This window comes from Venturia canescens, chromosome 8, assembly GCF_019457755.1.
Source record: "Venturia canescens isolate UGA chromosome 8, ASM1945775v1, whole genome shotgun sequence".
Classification (NCBI taxonomy): Eukaryota; Metazoa; Arthropoda; class Insecta; order Hymenoptera; family Ichneumonidae; genus Venturia; species Venturia canescens.
This window is the reverse complement of record NC_057428.1, coordinates 9,912,350-9,925,207: the sequence shown is the minus strand read 5'-3', so window position 1 is coordinate 9,925,207 and position 12,858 is coordinate 9,912,350. Positions and strand designations below refer to the sequence as shown.

At 39.8% G+C, this 12,858-nt stretch overlaps 2 protein-coding genes across 7 annotated transcripts in view; one reads left to right on the top strand and one right to left on the bottom strand.

Moving 5' to 3' along the window:
• Window positions 1-12,858, bottom strand: part of LOC122414764 (putative nuclease HARBI1) — a 38,398-nt gene that overhangs the window by 4,168 nt on the left and 21,372 nt on the right. For 3 of the 6 annotated variants that reach the window (XM_043426337.1, XM_043426339.1, XM_043426338.1), the window contains 2 exons: window positions 876-1,020; window positions 8-715 (listed from right to left, as the gene is read on the bottom strand). The exons of 1 other annotated variant lie outside the window; for it this stretch is intronic. In XM_043426337.1, the coding sequence (XP_043282272.1) occupies window positions 276-715; window positions 876-1,020 (585 nt within the window). In that variant the 3' untranslated portion in view covers window positions 8-275. Of the gene's footprint in view, window positions 1-7; window positions 716-875; window positions 1,021-1,317; window positions 1,419-12,858 lie in introns of those variants that run through there. 2 more of the 6 variants (XM_043426336.1, XM_043426340.1) reach the window with 2 other exon arrangements.
• Window positions 1,616-3,068, top strand: LOC122414763 (uncharacterized). Its single transcript, XM_043426335.1, has 2 exons — window positions 1,616-2,111; window positions 2,227-3,068. The coding sequence occupies exons 1-2, from the start codon at window positions 1,860-1,862 to the stop codon at window positions 3,016-3,018; spliced, it is 1,044 nt and encodes a 347-aa protein (XP_043282270.1). The 5' UTR covers window positions 1,616-1,859; the 3' UTR covers window positions 3,019-3,068.

The following is a 12,858-nucleotide window of genomic DNA, read 5'->3' as shown; positions in this document are numbered from 1 at the left end:
ATTACAATATATTCCAAATCGTTTTTTAATTTTCAAAACGTTCCTTTCAACATTTTAATACAATTCCGGCAATACGAAGCATCGCATACATATGACAATGAAAGTGTACATGGATATTTATAGTGAATTTCATATTACAATTTCGTTATGTACAAGCGCGTTCCACATTTTTTGTTACAGTAGTTATTTACAGTAAAAATAATACATTTGATGGTAATAGCTACAAATCGTAGTTAGTAATTATAGAATGCCAATAAAAATAGAAAAAACATAGTTCATTCATCGTGCTCATCTATCATATCTTGTGCATCGCGATAATGAGGGAATCTCTCCCTCATAATTTGCCGTTGGATCCTCAGCACTACAGCGCGTGGGCCTCTTTGAGGTAAATCGTTATCGAAATCTACATCAATGTTTTCATTTTGACGATGATCAGCTATCGCTGCTTGAAATACTTCGTTATTCAAACGATGTTGTATTCTCATATTATGCAGCACTGCACAGGCATTAACTATTTTTGAAGCGAATGCTGGTTCATACATAAGCACACGCTGATAGGAAAGACATCTCCATACAGATTTGAAAACACCAAAGAATCGCTCAACAACATTTCTTGCCTTATAAAGCTGCTGCGTGTATTGAAATTGTTGAGTATTTTCAGGATAATTAGCCAAGGGCGTGATGAGCCATGGTTCTAATGGGTATCCAGCATCACCTGAAAAATATTTTTATCGTTACAAATGCTTTGAATGTATATGTGAAGAAAAACAAATCATTTTTCAGAAGTTACTATTCTATGGAGATATGATGTAGCTTTTAGCAGTACTATGAAGTACGCAGCATTGAAGCAAATACCTCAACGCGGTGAGACTTACCAATAAGCCAAGTTTTTCGTTCGCCTCGATTGTAATGAAATTCCATAGCTCGGCGAATTGGTGATATGCTCCAGATGTATGCATCATTGCGAGCACCTGGGAACCTTGCGTTGATATTGAGCAGTTTTAAATCTGGATCAACAATCTGAAAACATAAGTTTGTGATGAAATAGTTAGACCTGACCTTAAAAGCGAGCTCTCAGTAAGTGTTAAAAGTATTTGTACACGAAAGAGTTACAACAGTGATCTTCAATTCCTCAATCGAATCTTTGATATTTTTCACCTTTAATTTCTAAAAAGTAATAAATAACATCACTTTCAACAAAATCATAATTGCTTTAGTAAGAACACAATATTAAAATGAAAATAGTGATCTGCCATAAACAAAGATAATGAAACTATTTTAATTATACAATTCCGGAGTCCGGAATTGTTGATTTACTTCTTGAATACGTATAATTTGCATATTACTCCTTCCAAGGTTACTAAGTGTAGAGAGCTGTATTCGTATTGGAATAATTCTGTGTATGGTTATGACAGACGTTCTCGTTATTTTGCGTGGTCAGAATATTATAATCGCGTTCTAAATTTAAACGATGAACCACGTGCTGAAAGAGCGCGTTCTAACCGGTCCGAACCGGTTTACCGTCCCCCTTCGCAGTACCCGAGAGGCTTCGACGCCTGCTACGCATACAGATAAGGAGAAGTTCCCTTCCTCCTCCACGCGCGAAGCGCGGATAGCAAAGCGGCGGGTCTAGAGCTTCTACTCGCCGCGTCCGGGATAAGGATCTCTCTCGCACTCAAGCAACTGATAGATCACTTTAATAGTATTTAAAAATATCAAGTGCCGTTGAATGTAAAATATATATATATTATATATTTTATAATTTTGAGCGTTTCAACTTAGTCTTTCTCTCAACAAACAACTCATGTTCGGTCATCCGAATTTTCGATTATTCGAACAGTAGCCAGTTTACAGTTTTGATGGATGATCCGAATGCCAAAGTCACGCATCGCTATGGAGTGGAAACAAACCGGAAACTTCTGAGACTCTTCGAAGTCTGTAAACGATATTCTCAAGTGTTGGAGCTTCTGGAGACACAACAAGACAGCGAAAAGATCGTTCACCAGATTTGTCTGGAATTCTGCTGCTTATCAGATGTCGACCTACGCCGGCAGACCCGGACAGCCATTCTCACGTACAAGAACGGCATCAAGGAATTTTTAAGACGAGAGGTAAGAAAAAATTTTCAATAAATTAACTTTCTTTTTCTAATAATCATTTTTTTTAATAATTTTTTTTTTCATTCTTTTTTTAATAATCATTTTTCTTAAATTTTCTTTTCAACAGTCGACAAATTCCCATTCGGGAACCGAATCGGAGGCGGGCGGAAGTGCCAGAGAATTTGAGGGACCAACGGTATTGGCGGAGGCAGATGATGGCCCCGATTCCACAAGAGGCGATTCCATCGTGAGCGTGGATGCGGAGAGCTCTATTCTCTCCACCGCCGAGGACAACGAAATTTCTCGATTGTCCGGAGCGACGGAGGAAATGGACAGCTCGATGATGCTGTCTACGGCACCGCGAGCGTTGACGCCGACAGAGTCTGGAGAGGTCGACGCTTCTCGTGGCGTGGGTGCGAAGAGCTCTATTCTCTCCGCCGCCGAGGACGACGAGATTTCTGGATCGTCCGGAGCAACGGAGAAAATGGACAGCTCGATGATGCTGTCCACGACACCGCGAGCGTCGACGCCGACAGAGTCTGGAAAGGTCGACGCTTCTCGTGGCGTGGGTGCGAAGAGCTCTATTCTCTCCGCCGCCGAGGACGACGAGATTTCTGGATCGTCCGGAGCAACGGAGAAAATGGACAGCTCGATGATGCTGTCCACGGCATCGCGGGGATCGTCTCCCTCGGAATCGGGGATCCAATGGCCTAGAGTTCTTCTCGTCAGACTCGGGGAGCTTCCGTCTACCTCCGTCCAAACGGGACATGGATCGATTTTAAATGACTCCTCCATGTTGCGAAAGAAGAGGCGGAACAGCGTCGAAATACTGTTAGCGTTGACAGACACAACTAAATTGGCAATAGGATGTCGACAGCTCCACTCAAGGAAAATTTATACCGATGATGATAAAAAATAAAATTTATTTATTAAAAATAGATATCCAAATATACAAATGTAAATAAACAAACAGGTTTTTTCATGCAAATTACGAAGTATCGGAAACTTATTTACCAAACCCCCGCTTGGAAAAAAAAATAATTTTGAGATAAACTGCGCCAGATCGTTCGATAACGAAACGACTATTTGGATGGCGTAAATGTACTTGTCTCAGCTTTTTTCACATCATTTTTGCTGTTTTTTTGGGGTTTATTATGCTACAACTAAATGACAAAAGAGCAAAAAACATAGTGTTCATTGGACCGAATAAGATTCAAAAATTTTAGCTGTTTTCACTACAATTTGAAGATAAATTTTGGGGTGGGGGTCGAAACAGCGAACGATCAAAATCCCGTACAGGCATTCTGTATATCTACATATGCATATATACCCACCCAAATTTTGATTCTGTCTAGAAATGAGCAGCGAAGACTTTTTTCCAATGCTAACGGCATTGGAAATTTTTGAATAGATTGTGTTCCGACGGCAGAGAGATTTTGATCCCATTCAAAAAACGATTGACCGAAAGTTTTTTGAAACAAATTTTCCATTTCATAATGCCACAATCAGCGACAAAAGGTAAATATACTCATGAGTAGCCGGCCCGTCCTCTGTCAATCGTTTCCCTCGTATACTTTAGTCTATAATTTTTCAATGTGTTACCATCCCGGGAATAGACAAAATCAAGTCGATTATTTCGACGGTATTTCGTACCTGGCGCCCAGTCTATTTCCGTCGTCAGAAAGTCGTACGAGCTGAGGTGGCTGAGCCGAGAAGGGACTAGATCGTACCCTCACGGAAAAAATCTCGTTACAGGCTTCATCTGGAATTGTTACATTCCCGTGGCAAATTGTAATCGAACATTCACATTCTCTTAAACATTCCTCGAATAAATCTGCAATAAAGGAGTGACTGAAATTTCCTAGCATATCTCCGGTTTTCGATACTCTGAGTATTTTAATTTGATATTTATTTATAGTGTTTTTAACCGTGAAGAGAACTTCCTTGAGTTCTTGAACTGATTATGTATCGAAATGTTTATTAGTTAGTACCGCACTTAATATTTTGTAGTTTCCTTTGTTTGTTACTAAAACTTGTTTACGTTTTGGCTTTTTGAATTTTAAATCTTGTAGATAAATTTTGTCTGTTTCTATCAATAGTCTTGGTATGACCGTCGTGAATTCTCAGTCGGCTGATATGAAATATTGATAATTACCTTTATGATAATTTAAATTTTCGTTTGTGGTATTTATTTGTAAGAGATTGTCACTTTTATTCATGTGAGGGTAATAAACTCCAGGAATTATGGTCTGGGAAACTGATCTTCCAGGGTCTCTGGCTAGTACTTCTTCTACAAATTCTGGGTTGCTCTCTTCAGATTCGCTTTAAAAATTGTTGGAATTTAATTGTAAATTTGTTTCAGGTTGCCGACGGGGTTCTTCTTCGCTACTTATCTCCTCTTCATTTCGTGTAACGGCGGGTGTCGATCTACCCAAAAGGTGTCTAAAAGTTATCAATAATTCACGGGTCTTTTCTATTTTATTATCTACGTCTTCTGATTCCATATATTGGTCTGTTTGCGTACCACAATGTTTATTTACTTCGGCATAGTTTTGATTATTGTCCCACCAATATTGATTTCCTTTTGGGTTTTCTTGTATTTCAACTCTATTTTGATCATTTACAGGGGCGGGAAAATTTTCTTTTTCAGTGAAGGTTGCGTTTTCCTCTAGAGACTCATCATAGTGGTAATTGTCTTCTTCTCGTCCAGGCCAGGAAAAGCGCTGTTCCGAGCCTGAACAGTGGGGGGGTCTTCGTTCCGTATCTGAGGAGCCGGAGCTTTTTTTTGTCGATGCCGCCCGAGTTCGAGTTTGAGGGACTTTTACTGTGACTACAGGAGGACCTGTACTAATTATTTTACCGCGTCTGACTTGTTCACCAATTGTACTTCCTGGTACATTTGATTCTTCCAATACGGTAGACAAAGGCTTGTCTTTGCTTGCAGGTGGTTGAATTGTTTTTACTAATAGTTTTGAAGCTGTAGTTTTACGGGGAGCCGTGGTAATCGGTGGCTTTTTGGCATCCGATGATATAGCTAATACCGTGGCATTAGGTACAACCGGGTTCCGTGATAACGCGTCCGCGTTTGAACTAAGTCGCTCAGGTTTGTAACAGAAAGTGTATTCATATTCGCGTAATCGTATCCTCCAACGAATTAATCGTTGAACGGGTAATTTTACTGAATCAATCCATTTTAGTGGTTCATGATCACTGACAAGAGTAAATGGGCGACCATATAGATATGGTCTGAAATGCAATATCGTGTACACGACCGCAAGGCATTCTTTTTCCGTTGTGTTATAATTTCTTTCGGCTGAATTTAGTAATAGTGACATATAAGCTATCGGTTTATCTTCCCCGATTTTTTCTTGGCTTAAAACCGCGCCTGTTGCATAATTTGATGCATCTGTAGTTAAAATAAAGAGTTCTTCGAAATATGGATATTGTAATATTGGAGAGGAACATAAAGCGTTTTTCAAATAGTCAAATCCCTTTTGTTGTTCGGGACCCCATTTAAACTCGACATTTTTCTTTAATAGGTCACTGAATGGTTTAGCTTCTTCGGAAAAGTTGGTTATGAATCTTCTATAACAACCGGCGAGACCGAGGAACTGCCGTACGTTTGTAACAGTTTTAGGGATTGGGAATTTTTCGACCGCTTCTGTCTTTTTAGGGTCAGGCCGTACGCCTCCGTCACTAATTATATAACCGAGATAAATTACGTCGGTGTTTAGAAATTTGCATTTGTCCGGCTGTAAAGACAGTTTCGCGTTACTAATGTAAGTTTATTAAAAATTCGTCGAACTTTTACTCCATGTTCTTCTAGGGTGGTAGCAAAAAGCACGATATCGTCAAGATACACGAATAATTTGCTATCTTGTAATCCTAAAAGAACTCTTTCCATTAAACATTGAAAAGTAACAGGAGCATTTTTAAGTCCAAATTTCATTCTTGGGTATTCGTAGTGTCCGTTAGGTGTGCTAAAAGCAGTCTTTTGTCTGTCTTTTGTTTCCATTTCAATTTGGTGGAATCCACTAGCTAAATCGAATGCAGAGAAATATTTCGCTCCACCGAGTCTATCAAGGATCTCGGTGATGTTCGGCAAAGGGTAAGCATCGCTTATGGTTTTTGAATTTAATTCACAAAAATCTATTACCATTTTCCATCGTTTGTTTCCCTTTGAATCAGGTTTCTTTGGTACAATCCATAAAGGTGAACTATATGGAGAAGGTGAATTTACTATGACTTTATTATCCAAAAGTTTATTTATTTGTTTATTAATTTCCTCTTTATGAACAGGGGGAAATGGATATTGTCTGATGGTCACTGGTAGTTCGTCAGTAGTGGGTATAGTATGCTTTATTTCTGTAGTAGTAGGTAGCTTGTCACCAGGTAAATGAACTAAGTGAGGATATTCCTTTATTATTTCAAGAACGTGTTGTTTTTCTTCTGAATTTGAATGATCTAAACGGAGACTTTCGCGTATTATTTTTTCTCTATTAACAAGGTTTTCCTCAGTACTTTCATCACTTTCATGATCAAATAAATCTTCTGAATCCCAATATTCGAATGGAATCAATTCTTGAGGGGGTACATCGATTTGAACATCATCTTCATAAGCGTTTATCGCGTAAATATAACATGTTCCATTTTCGTTTGTGACGACTGCGTTTCCCATAAAAATATTTTCCGGAGTTTGAATTCGTGGGAGAAATCCTATTTTTAAACTTGCTTTATTTACTTTAATTGGGATTTCCATGCGAGTCTGAGCTTTCAAAATAATTGATGTTCCTTCGTTGTTTTTTATTACATTTCGTATAGTGTTTGTATTGTGACGAACCGTCATTCTCTTTTTTTTATACAACGTACTGCTGCGCCGTTAAAGCGCAAAAGGAATATTTAACGTATGGTCCTGTTCAGACAATTGTCGGAAGAAACGGCATTGTCTAATCCCTCTATTTCGAATATTTTTCACGCACGTGCAAGATCTGCGCCTTTTGAAACGCCGCTCCAGCGGCCAATCAGCGCTTCGGCAAAGAGCGACGGGATATCGTGATTCCACGTGCAGGGTGCAGTGAGTTCACGCACTTCGATCCCACTCATCGATTTCCAATATTTTTCCTAACGGGGGATCTATGCAGAAGGAGGACCAGGCGACAGAAGAAGAAGAGATACCGTCGTGTAGACAGGCCAGAGTTATTGTTGCTTAGGATACACAAAATTTTTACAAAGAAATTTTTCCGCCGGTTAGACAAAGTTTATTCTAAGCGCCAGTAGGCGAGAATTGTATTTCGAGCGCCAGTTAGGCGATTAGGCGAATTATATACTGTATTGCGCGGTTAGCGCACGACAAACCAGGGATCGAGAGATTGTACAGGCTTGCGTACTTCACACGCTAATTCATTAAACCGAAGCCAGAATTTTACACCTTGTGTCCAACTTTTTTGAGCAGCGTCTAAAAGGTAAGTTTGGAAGTCTTCCCTGCGTCTGCATAGAAATTTATTGTAATTTGTGCATGCAAGTTCGGTGTGGCCTTCTCACGGTTTCCTTCCTTCTCGAGCGCGCGCAAATGCTAATCACGAATAAAAGCGTTCTAAGCCGCGTAAAACTTAACCACCCTTCACAACTGAGCTAGTCAATTCAAATGGTGAGTGGGTTGGTTACAGTATATTGCTTGACGTTTTCGGAGTCGTTCTCAAACAGAATCGGGTTTATGGGTTTCGAAGTAGTGACGAGTGTCTTATGGTGAAAAGATATCTCGACCATTTCGTTTTGAAGAAACTCGATTCCTATAATTCCATCCACAGGGATAGCAGTGTTTTCGTTTGCTACTTGAAGCTTCGCTGGTTTATCGAATAACGTTAATTCGGTCTATCCTAGTGTATGAATTTGATCTGGTGTTATTTCTAATAATGTTAAAAATTCATGACCCGCAATTATGCATATGCATTTTAATGCTTGCAATTCAACAATATTTACGCCGGCTCTTAAAAGTGCAAGTGAGAAATCTTCGAGTATCGAAAACTACGATACCGAGGATGATTTAAGCCTCTATGAAGAGTTTCAATCATATCGTAATGAATCTGCATCACCCAATTATGGAACTGATGTAAACTACTCGGAACATGAAAATGATTCGCAGCTGACGATGAAAAAACATATTGAATCGGTGGTGAATATGACACAGGCGTCTAAAATTTGTCGTATTCAATCGTATTACACGGATGAACGGGACTACTTTGTATGTACGGACTGTTTCGTCCGGGACCCTGAAGTCGACGGGCTGGTGACTGCTCACTTTACACACCTACGAGGAATTTATAACGGCCTCGATAACCGGTAGTGTAGCAATTGTGGGAGGTCACTCTCCTTATTCATCACTGATGGAATGTACAGGATATGCATGAATTAATGGTAAGTTATTTCTATTCTTTAATGTTTTCTTTTTGTTGAATATATTCAATAAAAATTAAGAATTTTTCTATTTTTTTGTTGCAGGAGGGTCTTTATAATAAGAATATATATATTATAAGAATATATTGTAACGAAACTCTCTTGCCGACCTGGCCTGAACGCCGCCACGCGTCGGTTCGAGCAACCTTAATAATAAGGAGCAGGTATGAAGGAAAGCCGGACACCGTTAATTTTAGTAAAAAATAAAATAAGTAATAAAATATTAATACAATTTTATTTAATTATTTAACCGAATTCTAACAAAAATAAAAGAAATTTTGCGCTTTGGTTCGCTGATTCTAAAACAATTTTGTGTTTTTTGTTTTAAACTGTCTTGCTCTGTTTAATCGGATCTGGCGAGAAAAAGACCCGAAAGACCCGAAAACGTTGCAAATTCTCTGTCTGAGATAATTTTTAATTTCTCAATTTTCGGAATTTAATTGTACAAAAAATAGTAATTAAAAAAAAAACAATTTTTAAATTTAATGGTCGCGTTTGTTTTAATCTTTCGATATGCCTCAAACTTAAAAACCTTTCGATTCAGTGCTTCGTGCTATAATTCGCGATTTTTCCGATGTCCTGTTATGCTCGCTTTAAAATCAAATAAATCCCAGAGTATTTTTCGCTTTTACAACTTCTTAATCTTATTTCTCGGCTCGATATAAAATCGAGTACTATCTATCGCTTCTTGGATGATTATTTTTCTAAATTGGTTTAGAAAAATGCCTGGACCACTTCGGACAATATTTTTCAAGTGAGAATTTAATTTAAATAATTGGATAAATTTTAATCCCCCCTCGAACAATAAGAAAGAGAAAAAAAATGAAATGGTAGGATGTAGACCGCGGGCTATGGAATCGAAACGTCGCCGAATCTTTCCGAGAGTCCGAGCATCTACAGGGTAAAGGTAACCTCCCATCCACGTGTTATGGGATCGAGACGTCACCGAATCGATCCGAGAACTCCGTACAATGGAAAACCGGAAATTTTTAAGGTTAGGTGCGGACCCTGGATTATGGGATCGAGATGTCGTCGAGTCGCTCCGAGAATCCAGGCATCCAAGGAAATAGGCAATTCACCGTCCACGGGCTATGGGATTGAGACGTCGCCGAATCGATCCGAGAGTCCGCGCAACGGGAACCCCAGAAATTAGAAATTTTGAGGATAGGTTTATTATTGTTGAGGCTGATGTAGAGGTGTACTGAGAGAGGTCCGAGTTGATCTTTTAGCCAGGGAGAACTGTCTGACGAATGAGTCGCGCAGCGCTTCTTATACCCGTGTCCCCACCATAAAATTCTCGAGCGCCGAAAATCTCCGTTTTCTATCGGTTCTGCGCACCTTTCTCTAACGCCTTCTCTGATTGGCCCGTTGCCATGATTCACGCTCGCCCGTTGGTTGAGCGGGCTAACATTCGATGCGCGGACTACCGCTTTTTATGATTTTCAGCTTATTCCGATTTTCAACAACAAAAACTTCAATTTGATCAGATATTATTTAATTTCTTCTTTAATTTGGCATTGTTACTTCGTTTAATATGATTCGAATAATTACAATTGCTAAAAGTCACGTACGCGTCCTATAGCCCATTAACGCTCTCCCCGCGCATGCGTCGTAGTCGCTTTTTCATTTTTCATTATTAATTTATTTTTGTTACATCGATTTGACTTGTGATCATTTTTCTTTAATTCGTGTTATTTTTGCGATCATTTTGATCGTATTTACGCATCCACGCGACATAAAATAATAAAATGCGAAAAGAAATAATTTTTCTGCCCGCCGGGCCGAAGTTGCCGCATTCCGCCTACGTCGGACAGAAAAATCGTATACACACCTCGGGCAGGAAAAAGTAAAGCCTCAGATAACATGTAATTGTCGGTCGAGGCTTTCCTTATTTTCCTGCCCTAGGTGTGTAATATACTATTATATATAATATACTATATACGCTCGGAGTAACCCTCGTCGCCTACGCTGATGACGTTGCGGCGGTGATCACAGAGCGGTCTCCCAAGTTGGCGCAGCTGACGTTGAACCAAACCATGGGAAGAGTTGAATGATGGATCACAGACCACGGACTGCAACTCGCAACAGAAAAGACAGAACTGACGTTTCTTACGAGAAGATGCATACAGACGATACTGCTCATGAGAGTGGGGGCACACGAGACGGAGACCGAGGGGGCAGTCAAGTACCTTGAGGTAATCCTCGATACGAAGATGATCTTCTGGCCTCACATACAGAAGACAGCCCGGAGGGCGGCAGACAGGATAGCATCCTTGAGCCGCCTAATAGTAAACACGACGGGACCGAAACCGGGTAAACGGCGACTGTTAATGGCGACAGCTAACTCGATCCTCCTATACGGCGCGGAAATATGGGCAGATTCCCTGAAGACAAAGAAGTACTGTAAGACGATTACGATGGTACAGAGACAGGGCGCATTGCGAATCGCGTGCTCCTACCGAACAGTCTCTGCGGCCGTTTTGGTGGTGGTGGGCGTAATCCCGTGGATCTCCTTACCTCTGAGCGCCAGAGGATCTACGAAAGCAGCGCGGACATAGGACGGAAGAACGTGGCAATAGCCGAGCGCGAAAGAACGATAGACATATAACAAGGACGATGGACAACAGAACGAGGTGGTAACTAGACGAGACGACTCATACGGGACCTGAGGCCATGGCTCGGAAGGAAGTTTGGCGATGTAAGTTTTTGCGTCACCCAGCTCTTAACGGGTCACAGTTACTTCCGACGGTATCTATGCTGCATGAACCCGAATGGTGGCGCTTAGTCGCCACCTATACGAAAACCATATTGAGACGGAAGAACGCGGACAGCTGCTTGACAGATGACTGAACAGACGGAGGGACGCGATATAACGAAATGCGGAATGTAAGCCAATGCTGAATTAGTACAGTGTGAGCATGAACCCTTTAAAAATTCAGTCGCGCAACGGAATCAATGGAACTAGGCCCATGGAAATGCCAAAATTGGGCCAATAATAAACCTAAGACAGCCAACGCTGGACCAACCTCTGGACCGTAATCATCATTTCGACTCTAAAACAGCTCTGGACCAATGTCAACGGGAGATGTTGGCCAAGCGTCGAGTACTGTCAGGACGTTACTGATATAATATTGGGCTAGTGGTAAATTTTTTTACGGGGGCCAGTTTTCATCTCGAAAGCAGTTATAGTTTGAAGAGAAGTCATCAAGTATTAAAAGATTATCTTCGCCGCTTTACAAATAAAAACGTTGATGACTGGGACGAACGAATTCTCGACGAGCAAATTGGTATTATAAGACATCGAAACATGTCTTATAATCGATAGTAAAATTACGGACAAAAGAACAATACGACCGAATGATCAATCGACAAGATTTCCATCCTGGAGACTCAATCTGATTAAGAAAAGGAAGTACAGCTAATGACAAAACAAACGTGTTGAAAGTCCCATTCGAGGGACCCTACGAAATAATTGAAAAAAATTTCAGATGTTGATTACAAGATCCATAAAAATAGAAAAGAAGTAATTCTTCATGCAAATAGAATAAAATATGCTAATGTGAATTTGTTTCAGTGTTCAATACTGATTGAAATATTGAGGACCGATGCCAGAAAATTATGAGAAAACAGAATTTTCGACGGTACCGAATTTGCATATAGAATACTTGAGGAATTATTCAGAAATCCGACTCACCTAATTCAACCCTTCCTTCAGAAAAGTAAAGGCCTTTTATTAAATACAATGATACATTCAATGAAATCAATCTAAACTTCCAAAATCTTGGTAATGAATTGAACGAATTGATAAAAAGAGACAATGGATTGGCAAAAGATTCTTTGTGAACAGAAATATGTTTCGAAAACGAATTAGCGCTGCATAAATGGAAATACAATGATACATTCAATGAAATCAATCTAAACTTCCGAAATCTTGGTAATGAATTGAATGAATTGATAAAAAGAGACAAAGGATTAGCAAAAGATTCTTTGTTAATAGAAATATCTTTCGAAAACGAATTAGCGCTGATGGGACTAGACAAAAATGTAAGGATCTTTATAGAATCAATCATGTTTGCATATCTTATCCCCTCTTATCTCCTATCACTTGAATTATTAATGAGTGCTATTCAATTAATAAAAGAGGAAAAGGGAAGCGATCAAATGTCCATCCCCGTTCATGATGGTAACTATTGGGAGTTTTCTACGTTGCTGATTTCATTCGCAAACTTAACCTTTTAAGCGGCAGAACCAATTCGCCTCATAGTGCCCAAAATGCGGGAAAAAACAAGTATTCAGATTGTTACGA